Source organism: Amphibalanus amphitrite, unplaced genomic scaffold, assembly GCF_019059575.1.
Source record: "Amphibalanus amphitrite isolate SeventyFive unplaced genomic scaffold, NRLGWU_Aamphi_draft 001231F_arrow, whole genome shotgun sequence".
In the NCBI taxonomy this organism is placed as follows: domain Eukaryota; kingdom Metazoa; phylum Arthropoda; class Thecostraca; order Balanomorpha; family Balanidae; genus Amphibalanus; species Amphibalanus amphitrite.
In genome coordinates, this window is record NW_024882724.1 from 99,313 (window position 1) to 113,528 (window position 14,216).

The 14,216-nt window shown below is 50.0% G+C and overlaps 2 protein-coding genes across 12 annotated transcripts; one reads left to right on the forward strand and one right to left on the reverse strand.

Moving 5' to 3' along the window:
- The first annotated feature begins 1,315 nt into the window (after positions 1-1,315).
- Positions 1,316-9,818, forward strand: LOC122371320 (adenylate kinase isoenzyme 1-like). 11 transcript variants are annotated; one of them, XM_043347548.1, is made up of 8 exons: positions 1,341-1,376; positions 4,426-4,533; positions 6,272-6,314; positions 6,575-6,631; positions 7,034-7,197; positions 7,576-7,692; positions 8,021-8,206; positions 8,993-9,818. In XM_043347548.1, exons 2-8 carry the CDS (start codon positions 4,510-4,512, stop codon positions 9,083-9,085), a joined length of 684 nt encoding a protein of 227 aa, XP_043203483.1. In that variant the 5' UTR covers positions 1,341-1,376; positions 4,426-4,509; the 3' UTR covers positions 9,086-9,818. The 11 variants fall into 11 exon arrangements, with proteins under 11 accessions (XP_043203492.1, XP_043203483.1, XP_043203482.1 ...); XM_043347555.1 differs by lacking the exon at positions 1,341-1,376 and adding an exon at positions 2,875-3,004; XM_043347554.1 differs by lacking the exon at positions 1,341-1,376 and adding an exon at positions 2,897-2,920.
- LOC122371319 (28S ribosomal protein S31, mitochondrial-like) lies at positions 9,803-14,063 on the reverse strand. Its single transcript, XM_043347546.1, has 7 exons — positions 13,861-14,063; positions 13,167-13,332; positions 12,627-12,804; positions 12,159-12,291; positions 11,702-11,940; positions 11,315-11,464; positions 9,803-10,081 (listed from the first exon to the last, which is right to left on the reverse strand). Exons 1-7 carry the CDS (start codon positions 13,920-13,922, stop codon positions 9,852-9,854), a joined length of 1,158 nt encoding a protein of 385 aa, XP_043203481.1. The 5' UTR covers positions 13,923-14,063; the 3' UTR covers positions 9,803-9,851.
- Between the last annotated feature and the right edge of the window lie 153 nt (positions 14,064-14,216).

A 14,216-nucleotide genomic window follows, 5' to 3' on the forward strand; every position in this document is an offset into this window, starting at 1 on the left:
GTGTTTTGTGTGCCTTCGTACCTTAGCAGGATTCACTGTGTTTGAGCGTTGTGGCTAAGCGAGGATAGTCGTGGAACACAAAAGTAAATGATGCCCGCTCCGTAACAGGAAAATGTGTAGTACGGTCAACTCATGTCCGACCTCGATCAAGCCTGTCTTTTAGGTACGTTATTGAGCGAAAATGAGTTACAATGAGGAGCAGGCCATGAGCTGCCTTCAACACATTCGGATATTGTGTAGGGTGATAAACGTACAAATGCATCATTTCACTCAAATGGAGGTGTGCTCGCTCACTCCGGTGTCTTTTGGGCTTGTCTCCCTGCATACAACGGATCCGTTTATCGACCATAACCACTGGTATGAACGGACCAGGCGGAACCTTATACTTTCTGTGCCCAGTCTCCGTGTCTTTCCTGTTCAGTGATGCGCACCGCTGCTCGCCACCGGTACAGCTGAGAGGGGGAGGGGGCAGCTTCCTCAACAGAGGCGGTCCTAGCCTAGGTAACACCGGTCCGATATGCTACCTGCTTTATCTAAAGCCTAAGCCCTCGACCACTGTCAAATCTCCCCAGCTTGATCAATGATCGGTGCAGTTGGGCGGACAGTGGGACACCCGCTGTACTGAGTGGGACCATCCGGCCGGCGCGGCGGCGCCTCCGGTCCGCCAGTCGAGCGGTGTCTGTCCGTCGACCGTGACAGGCCGTCACACCGTCCGTCACACGGGCTGCAGTCGGTCACCGCACAATCCACCGACAGGACAGGTGAGCTCTGCCGACAGGACACAGGTGAGCTCCTCCGACAGGACAGGTGAGCTCTGCAGACAGGATACAGGTGAGCTGAGCTTACCAACGGGATTGGTGATAAGATAAGTGAGCTCTGCCGTTAGGAGAGACAGCATCATCTCCGGACGGCCGTCTCACCGAGTGAGCCGTTTTAGTCTTGGCCCAATATACGAGTACCTAACGCATTTTGTCCGTCCAACTACCCGACACGGGCCGGATGTTCAGTCATGCCCTTCCTCGATGCGTAGGTATTTGATAGCTCTTTAGCACCTGATTACCTCACCCAACTGTTCACAGTGCTTGTTACACCAATGCAGTAGCGCCAAGCGGCGCTCAGTAGTCAGCTCAGCTTTCCCCCTCAACGGTTGACGAAACATACACTTCCTCTGCCTACGAAACAGCCATCACCATTGGCAGGGCTCAGTCCGGCGTCCTCGTTAAATCCGTCGCCAAACGGTTGGCCCGGCCGGGAGAGGCGGCGGCGGCGCCGTCTGCCCCCTATTTATAGGTTCTGGCTCGGACCCCGGCTGACCTGTCGTTCGGTGACCGGCACGGGCAGTGGTGCTCGCGGTGCCGGCACGACAGCACGAGACGGTACGTGAACCGACACGGGGCGGGCGACGGGACTCATGACTCCCTTCCGACGGGGCTGGTTTGTCCGTGAGCTGAGCCCCGCTCTGCAGATTATTGATCAGGGCGGGTCGGGATTCGACGAATGGTGACCCCAGGGATAGCTGCTGGATGGGGATGACTGAGGACTGAGGGGAGGGGCTCTTAGCGACCCTTTGCTCCTCTTTGGATGTGCTCTCCCGGCGCCGCCTCTGCGCCCGACAGTGTGTGACGGTCTGGGGTGATTCAGCCTCCGTGTGAGAGAGGCTCCGGCCGGCTGTGCGCAGCCGTCAGCCGCTGCCAAAAGGCAGACTGACGAGCGGGCTGGGCTCTGAGAGGGCTCCCCAGTCACAGTGTCGGTCGGCGCGCCAGTTCGTCGGCTCGGGCCGCCCAGCCGCTGTGAAAAGGGTGACGGGCGTTGTTCGAGTGCGTAGTTTGCAGTCATGTTTCATCTCATGTACAAGTTCATGGATAGCATGGTACGTTATTTTAGCATGATTTATGTCTTAAGGTCGGGACTCGGGTACTCCTAGCACGATCCGCCTATTTCAAGTGACATTGGAGTCTGCTCATTTTGTGACAAGTAACGAAATCATACTCACGTTTGAATTATCTTTTATTTTATTCCAGCTTCTTATGAATGCAATTGCAGCAATTGATGATATTTGCCTACATCTTAGCTATTTTTCTCCCAATAAATATTTCATATTTGCAAACTCCCAAGCTAGTAGATGCAAGGGGGTAGAGGTAAACCGGGGTAGGTAACTTCATCATAGGTAAAATTTTTAATATGGAATCCCTTAGGTGCTACCTGGTGCTACCATATCACCTGTCGCGCCATAAATGTCACACTTTGTTTTCTGCTGCGCTGCATTCGCCCAATCTGAGTTTTTGTGTGTGCAAGGCCCTATATACCAGGTAGGGTCGTCCGGCGATTCTACCTTTTCGTGACGTCAGCTCGTGACGTCATTTGGAGTCAAGTCTCGAAGCCCCGCTCAATCCCCATGTAAATGAGCGATTTTCGAAGCACTGTAGAATGAAGTCTGCACAAGATATATCAAACCTAAGTATCTTATCTGAAAGAGCAGACAATTTTCTGCAAGTTATCTATTACGTGTTTTTCGCTAAATCTTTTGCTTTTTTCACAAAAGCGTAAAATGTCCCCCCATGTCTCCGCAGCCTCCCTGCCGCCGGCCGCCGCGCGGTCGCGGTAGTGTAGTGGTTAGCGTGCCCGCGCAGTATTCCAAAGGTCCCGAGTTCGAATCTATGCGGTGCGGAACTTTAATTGCAATTCCAAGCTGAATATACGCACATCCATAATAAATTATTATTCGTATAGCTAAACTGTCACCAAGCTATCCATATAAATTGACTTCAACCAAAATATCGGCAAGATTCTATTAAAATATAAATTCAAATATGGCGGCTTGGACTGCCGCGTGCGTTAGGCTCCGCCCATAGCTCCGCCCACATGCGTGACGTCATTCGTGTTAGTGGACACACGCGGAGATAGGGGACGACATGGGCCTGTGTGTGTGGAATGCGAGCAATCTCATTGAAGAATAAATAAATAATGTGTATTTCGTGCATGTAACATTGACTTCATCGCTAAGGCAAGTGAGGCCTCATATTGTTCGATTTTCTGAGAGTTAGAAGATCAATTGCAGCTTGTATGCTTTTTCAAGCTTGATGTAATTCCTGCCTAGTGCCTTTTACCTAGAGGCATATAAACAAATAAACAATCCTATTTAGCTTGGTAATTGCTTGATGATAGTTAAAAAGGAAATAAATCATTTTAATTTTATGCTTTATTATTATTTTGATGACCTTAACTGTACCTGAATGAATAAGTTGTGTTTTAGACCTTGAATGCCGTTTAAGTTAGGTTTCCCGTTTCTGTCTAAAATGGATGGCTCCGAAGCTGGAGTGCTATCTTGTGACTGTTTTCATCATGTCCATCAATTTGCCATATAGGAAGTCATTTGACTATGGTTCTCATTTCTCAACCTCTGGTAAATGGCACGTAGGTAGGTACCTACCTTCGCCACATGTAGGTTCAGTATCCTGTGAAGTGTGACCTAGTCATAAATGATGAGCTGAGACCAGTTTTATCAACAGAAAAATAGCTGCCCACTGGAATTTTTTGCCTAAAGACAGCTTCACATACAGAGCGTAAACGGTAAAGCCCCATCCGCTTACGTGCCCAGGGCGTATTGAAGCAGTCTAGGCAAAAAATTCTGGCAGGCGGCTATTTTTCTGTTGGTAAAACTGGTCTGTTTATTAAAAATATCAAGTAACATGCTGATGGAAATGGCAAATTTTGCACTTCAGTAGTGATGGAGCAGGAATGGTAATCCCAGGGCACTAAAGTCAGTAATCCTTTGTGTCAGGCATCATTGCCTACCACTATTACCAAGTTATGGGCAGATCATGTAAGATGCACACTGCCTGTGCAATGCTCATATGATAAGGCAATGTTCTGGAGATAGTTACCTAGTTCATATGTGTACGAACGAGTACATGCATTATACTTGAATTACCCCTGCTATTTTACTAACCCCTGTTTTTATAAGGCCCTTGTATTTATACAATACTAAATCCCAATCCTGATGGTCTGTTAGAATCATGTTTAACAAGTTTCATTAGTTTTCTACCCTTCAAACCATTAGATATTTTATTTCTTAACTATATTCTGCAATCAATTCAGAAATTAAAGTTATTATTGTTACAGTTGTGCTCAAGTTATTTTAAATTGATGTGATCTGTTTGAATGCATTTTAACCCTTATATACAACTAACACAGTGAAAGCATGCCAGTCTGAGCTACAGTACCTTTTGTGGCAATTGGCAAACATGATATGCTTTTATTTAGCAAGTTAGTTTCATGTATCATTCATGCAGTAGTAACCTACATTTGCACTTTGTATGATTTTTCGTTTGTAATTAGTACCTGACTTAGAACAGTTCATAGCAGCAAAAGCATGTTAATGACCTCACTGTAGTCTTTACTAATGTGCATTTCTGTCTGCTGCAGCATCCTACTCGGCTGCAGATCCTACCACCTTCCTGACGAGGTGTATACCTAAACCTCCTGTAGATCCACCACACACCAGAGAAAATGGGTGGATGCTGTGGAAAAAAGGTATGTTGCTATTGATTGAACAGAGTTTGTCACCACTATGTGCTTTATATTCCTTTGGGTGTACCTATGATCTCAGTCTTTGTCACATCATGCATGTGGATGCATTTGCATATGCAATATGTGGGTTTTATTTATGAGTGCACCTATTGATGCATTACCACAAACATCGGAAACGGTGCTGCATGCGATTCTTTCCATTGCTCTGCGTTGAGTGATGAGTGATCCCTGCTCCACATTTTGCGCACTTCCTGCATCGATAGCATCACTCCCTGAAGTACCGTGATAGTCACACGCTGATTAGGAGTCACAATTGCTGGCGGCTACCATCGACACACATTCCGTAAGTTAACTTTATTAAAGATATGCCATTTTTATTGCATAAAGTGGTGGGTTGTAATACACATGATTTCTGCATTCATTGAACATTTCTCCATTTATTGAGATGTCGGAGCATGGTACGTTTATCGGCGTTGCCTGTTTGCCTGCGCTGTGTTTGCGGCAGGCGTAAATGATACGGGACAGAACACACGGATGAGTATGTGCCGACAGTAGCCGCTTATTACGCTACCTCGAACCTCCTTGGACAACCATTGTCGGTCAAAACGCGGGCTTAATTGATTGTAACTGCGTTATGCTTTATAGGATGTTAGTTCACTTCCTTTTCATTTCTTACCTCGTGTCATGTGTTCTGTGAGTGGATGTGGTAATTTAAGCCCGGTTTTCCGTAAATGGAACATCAAAAGAATAACGGCATTGATAGCCACCATTTTTTCCCACATCGTCGTGCATTTCCCGCATATGGACTATGGTGCCAACATTTTAATTTCCTTTTACCTAAGGTTGTTGCACCAGGCTACATCGAATAGCCTTCCCTAAAATAGAAGTTCACTCGAGGTCTACGCCTAGACGAGGCAAAAATGACCAGACTAGCACTGCAGACCTTTCTCTTGAGTCTACATTACGTCACCTCCCCTCCTAACGTAACCTCTTATATGGCCTCGCGTTTGTTTGCTTCATCCTCATTTCCCTCGCGTATAACCCATTACCCAATGATACCCAACTTAACTCTCCCATAATGGTCCCGTTTTTTTTTGAAATTGTGTTAGGATCGTGTCCGGACAGAAAGGGTAATCCACGTTGAATAATCCAAGTTCTCATTATGACCGAACAGTCAGCTATTCGTCGAGCGTTTCCTTCTTTATTCTCGGATTTGGATGTCGTAATGATAACTTTGAACGGTCGTCTGACCCCAAAGGCCAAACATACTGGCTGCAACTTTCTGCCGTCATGGCAAGTTAGCAAGTCGGAACTGTGATCTGAAGACTACTAGGCATGACATAGCTTTGTTCGGCAGGGACGTGTAATTTATGCAATGGCATGTGCATGTCACTGGCCGTTATGGCACCACATGATTCGTCTTATCTCTCCCTTCCTCCCCTCTTTCCATCAGCTCTCCTACCTCCTTCACCCTCTCTTTCTTCCCGCTCTCCTCCTCCCCCTCTATCCATATCTTGCCACCTCACTCTCGATGAATCAGGCCCGAAGCACCCAGTGTAACGTGTGAACCTCACGCACCGCGGAGTATGTGAGTTGTCTACCTGCACATCACGTATCCCTTTCCCTCCCCCCGATGACCACCACGGTGTGGACTTTAGTCACGCATCACGCACTAAGCAGTACGCACCCTTGTTCCTCCACGATAGCTGTCACGGTTCCTGACGGTTACCGTTTGTTGCAGCAACGTCTGGCCCAGGACGCGGCTGACAAGCTCAACCTAACGCGTACGTATGCTTTGCAGATGGCAATTATGAGGAGAAAGGAATGTGGTCAGGTTTACGTGGTTCGTATTTTGGAAAGTTGAGAAGGAACTGTAATTCATTCATTCGCTCTTTATGTTTATTTGTATTGTATTGAAATTAATTTTATGTAGTTTTCTCATTGTTGAGCATTTTATCCGTTACCCCAATCAGAGTTTCAGATGCACCCGCTTTAAGTGTTTCTTTTAGGTACCGCATGCCTCATAGTCCCGCCTGTTTCACAGCTGCAGAAATGGCGGAGCTCCTGGCGAAGTCCAACCTGCCTGTTATCTTTGTGCTCGGTAAGCAAATGAACTTTACAATATGGTTTTGAGCTGTTTGAAGAGGCACATAGAAACTTCGCAGACGGGCAGTCATATTGTGAACGCATACAGAAAAACGTGTCGTACTGGGTTTGTTTTCGATCGAAATCTGAACAACTCAATAAGAAACTTTTTTTTACCAAATATTCATTATCAGCAATCGCCAATTCAGTAATTATAAATCCACGAATTGAAAGGATTGCGGTTGGAATGGCGAGTGCTCGTAAGTAACCTTACTCAGGCAGTGCCTTTTTTCTGCCCAAGAATAAAACAGAAGCTCAGCTGCCCAGTGGTTGCTTAATTTTGTTTTCACTAACCAGAGCCATCCGGCCACCAAGCCTGCTGGGCAATTTTCACTAACGCTATACTTTTGACCGACAGGCGGCCCCGGCTCGGGCAAGGGTACCCAATGTGAGAAATTGGTGGCCAAGTACGGCTTCACGCACCTGTCTTCGGGCGACCTGTTGCGAGCCGAGGTCGAGTCGGGCTCCGACCTCGGCAAACAGATCAAAGACACGATGGAGGCCGGCGACCTGGTGCCCCTGGTCAGTGTCCCCCCTCCCGTCGGGGAGGGAACCGCCGGTGTATGAGGGGGGAGGGGGAGAGGAGAGGAAGGGGAACTGCCGGAGGCTGTCGCGGCGATGTGCAGTCGGGGCGGGGGCGGCGTTTTGGCACGGCTCTCCGCAGCGCACCTTGATGTGTTTGTAATTCTGATCGGTGCCAGCTGCCACACACACAGGCATATTGTTCCAGGAAGGTTAGAGCTGGATGGATAGCTTTTGAGTGGGTTGGTTATGCCAATCACTTTGGCACGATGTGGTTGGGTGTACATATGTGTGGGCCATTGGTCTTCCCGTAATCTGTTGGTAATGCACGATATTAATAGGTCCGATTCACTCATCTTCTATTTTCTATCTCCACAGGAGACGGTGCTCCGCCTCCTCCGAGAGGCTATGATCACCTCACTGGAGACCAGCAAGGGCTTCCTCATCGACGGCTACCCGCGCGAGGTGGAGCAGGCCGTTAAATTCGAGGAGCAGGTCGGTATGGGTGCGTTCGGGCGGCTACCGGCGTAGCACTGGTGTCTATAACCTGTTCGGTTGTCACCGCCTCTTGTCGTTCCCTTGCGAGTGCCGTCGTGTACTGTACAGTGGCAGGACTGACGGCCTTCCCAATTGTGAATGTACATTGGACGCTATGGCCGATGCTGTCGACGGTCGCCGCGATTGTCCCCATCCGCGAGTCTATGCATTTTGGAAATTTGCCAACGGCAGTTGTTACTCCCCCTGTGCGCGTCTATCCATAGCTCATGAAGCGGGGATCTTGAATGGTCTCTCTCACCGCCACTGATTGTCTCCACCACTGCAGGTGTGTCCCTGCACGCTGGTCATCTACTTTGAGCTGTCGGACGAGGTGATGACCCAGCGGCTGATGAAGCGCGGAGAGACCTCGGGACGCGTGGATGATAACGAAGAGACCATCAAGAAGCGCCTGCAGACGTTCCACGAGCACAGCCAGCCGGTGGTGTGCCACTACGAGCAGCGCTGCAAGACGGTGAGCGCGTCGAGTCGCATAGGGAAGAGCGGAGGGGTAAGGGTAGGGACATGACCGATGTTTCCGCTTTGGTCTGTTAGTGATCACTGATCACTTACGTCGCAAAACTTCTTGATATCTTTGCCGTTACTGCTCGCTGAGACAGACCGGCGAGAATCTCAATCTCCCCTTCTTGCGTCCTGTACTTCGCTGCTGTTCTGATCCATCCGCAGTAATTTCTCCCTTCGACGCTGTCCCCACCCATCAGGACGGATGTAAATTTTTTTTAAACTACTGCGCGGAGTCGGGACGTACTGGGCTCGCCGTTGAACTGAGTGCGGTGCCGGCCATGTGTCGTCACTTGGCGCTGACGGGTGTCCCCGTTTTTATTGGCGAAGCTCGTGATGGCCGCCTGGTGTCATGCCCGTCGGTGGCCTCATGGGTGTCTGAGCTGCGTAGCTCTGCTAATTATGAGCTGGTAGCTAGGATTGGCCGACTCATTCATGCCTGGGTATCCCAACGGCACTTCAACCACAGATCAAAATTGGGGGAAACATTGAACAGCTGCAGCAGCCTAATGTAGCGTCACTTAATTTTAGCTCTCTCAACTTGAGCACTGTCCTGGTTGGCCTCTTGGTCTGTATTCCAATTTCCAAGTTCCAGCATTGTCACTCTTGGACCCAACTTTCTGCCATTGACTATTCAGTTTTTTTTTTTGTACCGACCCGGGCTCCTTCAGGTTGCGCCTCCATATTCTGTTCCCAGCTGCTGTCTCTGCCTGAACTGACTGACCGCTCCTGTCCCCAGATAAACGCCGAGCGTTCTGTGGATGAGATCTTCGAGGACGTGTGTAAGGAGGTGGACAATCTAAAGTGTGGCGAGCAGCCAGCCGCCGAGTGAGACCCAGCTCCCTCCCGAGCAAGCTCGTCGCTGCCGGGTGCTGCACGTCATGTTCAAGAACTGTTGTTTCTGTTGCTTGCTGCGACTAGCCGGGGGCGTCATTGAGCTGGTCGCAGCAGTGTTTGTTCAGTTTTGTGCTTGCTGCAGTCGTGAAAAGCAGCCGGCGCCTGCCGTACGATTATCAGAACGCACGTGCAGGACCGCTGACGGCTGCCTGCAGGTGGCGATAGGTGGCGCATTTATATTGGTGACACAAATTGTAATCGCTGTGACGTCTTTCAAAGGTTGCACAAATTCGGTATTGTGAAGCGGATTTGGAGTTTTATGAAAGTAGTGGGCGCCCAGAGCTCATCACCAGAGAGCATACAACGAGTTTTAGAAATGGAATGGGCGCCCAAAGTTTACCTGCCGGCACTACAGAGCTAGTGTGTCGCTTACGAGCAAATGAGTTCTGTACCAAGCGGCAGAGAGATGTTGCCTTCGCACAATCGCAGCTCGCTGCTTCAATCGGGGGTTCATAGTCATGCCTGCCCACGCAGCTCTAGTCACCTCACCGCCTAACGGTAACATCTGGTCATATACTCAGCACGTCCGTGTCCCTGTAGTCCTCCCCCCCCCCTGCAGCGACCTGTCCTGTCCCGGGGAGGCCCCTGGTCCCGTGTTCTGAATCAGTGTCGCGCTGCAATAAATCCATGTCGAGTTGTCACAAATACACCATGACATTATGTTCTTATATTGTCTACGATACTATCACTTTGGCTGCTCATCACACCGCCTTGAGCTCCTGCAGCAACTTCTGTTTGCCGGCGAAGTACTCACGGAACCACTCGATGTGATCGTGTTTCTCCTGCACGGTGAGCCACGGGTTCTTTCCGAGCGCCACGCAGACGAGCTCCATGAACTGCCGGATGGGGCCGCGCGGCGGACACCACGGCTCCAGACGCTCCTCGAGGAACACGTGCTCGTGGAAGCCGACCTCTGCCTCCTGGTCCAGACCTGGCGGACGGCGGGACGAGCGCGCAGTCAGACACCGAGTCATCGCATATCAACAGGCAGGGGGACCGAGACGGGAAATGGTTCAGTCACCAGACAGACCAACGGCAGGCCGAGATGAACGGTTGGTCAACGAGACATATAGAGACGGGCGATGGCTATCGGAGATATGGATGGGGGAGGAGAGGGTAGACCGGGATCACCGGATATACGGACGATAGATCGAGACGGGAAATGGTCGTCAGCCAGAAAAACGACCACCGGTTCATCAGGCCCATTCTTGGAATCCCAAAGCACCCTGTTGGGACGGGCAGCGACATCATACATTACATAACCACACCTCGAGTGATAATTCTGCCGCTCTAACATTTAAACGAAACTGGTTCCCATTTAAGATTTAATTTCAATATAGGGATATTTACGGAGCGAGCGAAGCGAGCGTAGTCTTTCCTTAGATTAACGGAAATTTCTGAGTATGAGCGGCCGGCCGGCCGGCCGGCCGGCCGGCCGGCCGGCCGTGCGGACGCTTTTGCGAGGCTTATATCTCAGCAACCACTTGACCGATTTACACGGGGTAATTTTTGTAGGGTAGCTTCATTCCTTCTACCAAGCATTGGACTATTCCCGATGCATGTGGGTGACCCCTTATGCACGTGCCACGTGCAAAACGAAGAGGTGTCAGTTTTGTAATTGTTGCAATATCTCGGTAACTACTTGGCCGATTGCGCTGAAAGTTGGCATGTAGGTAGGCACCCACTAGGCACTGCATATCCATGTGCCAGAGTTGGGGTGCTGCTGCACGTGCGCACGTGCAGGGGTCGTTTCCAGATCTCGAGAACGGCTGGACCGATGGCGCTCAAATTTGGTACACGGCTAGGGACCAGTTAGTAGGGTGCCGTGCACAAGTCAGTTGGGACCCATTTTGCACGTGCGCACGTGCAGGGTGCCGCTTCCAGATCTCGAGAACGGCTGGGCCGATTGTGCTCAAATTTGGCACATCGCTAGAGACCGGTTAGTAGGGTGCCGTGCACAAGTCAGTTGGAGGTACCCCCTCGAAATTTCGCACGTGCAAGGCTCACCCTCTCGCTCGCTCCGTTAGTCGCCCCAAAAGGCGCTATACTGGTAGAATATTAGTCATTCATAGATATAAAGCGCACCAGAGACCGGTTGGTGTTCTGAGGTCTATGGGCCATTATTCTCTAGCCATAACCTGAGCCGTTCGAAACCGGTACTTACCCTGTTCGTTGTTAACGGGCAGGTGCCAGAGTTTGCCCTGCTCCGTCCAGACGACCATCTCCTCCCAGGCGTTGGTCGGCGGGTGGGCCACGCTCAGGCGCAGCTCCCGCGCGTGGATTCTCTCCCAATGGCTGACTTGTGGCGCCACCTCTGTAAAGGGTGGACGCCGTACGGTCAGTCTCCGTGCGGCACAAACGACCCGCATCGTTCTCCCTTCGGGTATCACAGTCGAGCAGGGCAACGTGTGCCGCCAGTCTAACGCCACATGACTTAACGTTACAGCTGCAGAAACCGTGACAGAACAGCGCACACCTGCAGAATCGTCCAACCGCGCACACACATCGAACAACAAGCGGGCCTGACAGAGTCCGGTCACCCTCAACTCACCTGTGGAGGCTTCCGGGGGCGGCAGGTTGTCAAAGATGCCCAGACGGTTGCCCTTATTGAGGTCCACGTCATCGATGACGGATCCACCTTGTCGCGGCGCGGCCGGCGGTCGCTCTCTGCGCGCCTGCCGCACGGTCTCGGCACGCTGGTCGCCCACCTGACGACGCACCTGCTGGGAGCGACCGGGACGGTCCGCCTCCGCCGGCCGCTGGTCCACCTTCATACCGGACATCAGCTCACTGTGGGCGCCACAGGGGGATCCGTCAGGGCTGAGACTGACCAACTGATCACAGCGGGAAAAACAGCCCACTGCCGGCACCACGGGCGATCCATAAGCGTTACAATCGCACGGAAAATATCCAGCACAACACAAACAGCAGAGAACTCAGCTTGCTACAGCTGACTGCGCCAGCATTTCCAGCATTCCTCCTATGCATCACTATAGCTCAATACTCACCTTAGTTGTGCCTGACCGGCGGCTGGCTGTTCCGGGTCCCCGGTCAGTTTCGTTAGCAGGTCGCGTTCTGTCTGTGCTGGGTCGCCTGACAGCGAGGAGGCCACCTCACGGGCGGCCGCCGCCACCTGCTCGTCTGTCAGACAGGACAGGAGACTAACGTCAGACAACGCGTACAGACGGACCGGCGACGGACAGACTAAATATCTATAGATAAAAAGCGGTACCGGCGGTGGACGGATCAAACATAAGATAGAAAGGTCTGAGCTGACAACGGACCGGACCAGACAGCAGACTAATAACAGACAGATCAGACACACGAGAGTACCGCCTACCGGCCCCACCGAGCCCCTCTTGCCGAAACTGAGTCCCTCTCACCCCACTGAGCCCCGCTGGCCCCCACCGAGTTCCGCTGAGCCCCTCTCACCCCACCAAGCCCCGCTGGCCCTGACCGAGCCCGTTCGCCCTCACCGAGCGTCGGCTGCCGCTGAGGTCGGTGCGGCGCCCCGCTTCCCTCCACCGCCGCTGTCGGAGCGCGCTTCTTGTTGGGTACCACGTTCTTGGGCCGGGGCCGGCCGCCGGGTCGGGCCAGTCGCTCTGACACGCCCTGACCCGCGCGGTCGGCGGCTGACGGTGCCACCGTGCGTTGCTGTTGACAGTCACACGCCGACGGTTACACAGAGCGCAGACAAAACAGACCGGAAATCCGAAATACAGAGCAGATAAGAAAGTGCATGAACTCATCAGCTGCTGCGTTTACCTTACCACTTATGAGCTAAGCTTCACTACCGATTCAACAGCACAGTAACTGTTCCATTGGCAGCAAACACAACCACCTTCTAACTGGTTGATATCTTGATAAAATTGAGGTCCTAAATAACTTTTCATCTTTACATTTTGCTGATGTGGGTATTTGTTAAAGTTGCATCATAACAGTAAGATTATATGACACCACTACTGTTCAATTATATGAGCAAAGAAGTTTCAAAAATATATGTAACCTAAAGATACCTTTTCAATGGACTCTAGCAGGCTATTGAGTTTTGATCTGGCCTCTTCTTGCTTCAGCTTATCCTTGTCCTTTGGTGTGGCTCTATCTTGCTTGTCATCAGGGACTTTTGGTCCCTCTGAGCTGAAGTTTCTATCATCTGGTGTGTGCCATCTGGTGATACCCAGCCTGTTCAGCAGACATCTCATTAGACATTGTTACATGACTAGCATTTTTTTTCATTCTTAGCCCCACAAAGTTTATCCAGTCAAATGGAACTCAACTTTAGTAGATATCTTGAGCAAAAATGGCGCAGCTGAAGGGTAGAACAAATCATCTATTTTTTCAGGCATATGACAAAAAAGGCATTTTGCAACGTGACTCAGCAAATGCAATATTCATCTTGATCTTTCAATGATTTTAAGTGACAGCAAATAGGATTATCGCATTCTACCACACATACTTCTCAATTGGTATTTATGAGGTCCTTTGGCAATTCAAATTGACATACCAAAACCACATCTCAATCTCAATTTTGACTGGAAAGGTAATAAACATAACTCATACGATCACATAGGAATAGTTCACACTTAAAACACAGTGACTGTCGACCACCCACTTGAATAATTCAAATGGCATATAAATTTAAAGGTATGTAAAACTGAAATGTTTTATAGCTACTTTAAATTACAAAAAGAATGAATAAAGATGACTTACCAGGTTGGCCTTATCACGGATACGCCCCTCCTCAAGCCTGGTCCTCGTAGAACGAATGCCATTGTAAATTAAAGTATGAATTGCTGAAGTGGTAAGTAGCTGCTCACTTCAGGGACAAAAAAAAACATGCACTTCTTAACAAAAATAACAGTCCCCAAACCCCCATGCCATGGGTGGGGGGCTGTGTATCATTTTCGACTGTCGCACATGCGGATCATATGTCTTAATATAAAGCATTTTCATTCATTGTTGACGTCATATACGAGATATTAATCAAAATAGATGTTATTTTGCAATTTATCTATCATTAAGCTATAGTTTTCTGAATTTTTATTCTTATGTCTGGTACAAATGAA

Bases quoted from the DNA above. Each gene is read 5' to 3' on its own strand.
- LOC122371319 (XM_043347546.1), bottom strand. From the start codon at position 13,922: ATGGCATTCGTTCTACGAGGACCAGGCTTGAGGAGGGGCGTATCCGTG. The intron at 12,292-12,626 runs GTGAGGGCGAAC...CCTGTCTGACAG, and splicing joins TCAGCGGCAGCCGACGCTCG to ACGAGCAGGTGGCGGCGGCC. The intron at 11,465-11,701 runs GTGAGTTGAGGG...CACCCTTTACAG, and splicing joins GCCCCCGGAAGCCTCCACAG to AGGTGGCGCCACAAGTCAGC.
- LOC122371320 (XM_043347547.1), top strand. From the start codon at position 1,835: ATGTTTCATCTCATGTACAAGTTCATGGATAGCATG. The intron at 1,871-6,271 runs GTACGTTATTTT...CGTTTGTTGCAG, and splicing joins ACAAGTTCATGGATAGCATG to CAACGTCTGGCCCAGGACGC. The intron at 7,693-8,020 runs GTCGGTATGGGT...CCACCACTGCAG, and splicing joins CCGTTAAATTCGAGGAGCAG to GTGTGTCCCTGCACGCTGGT.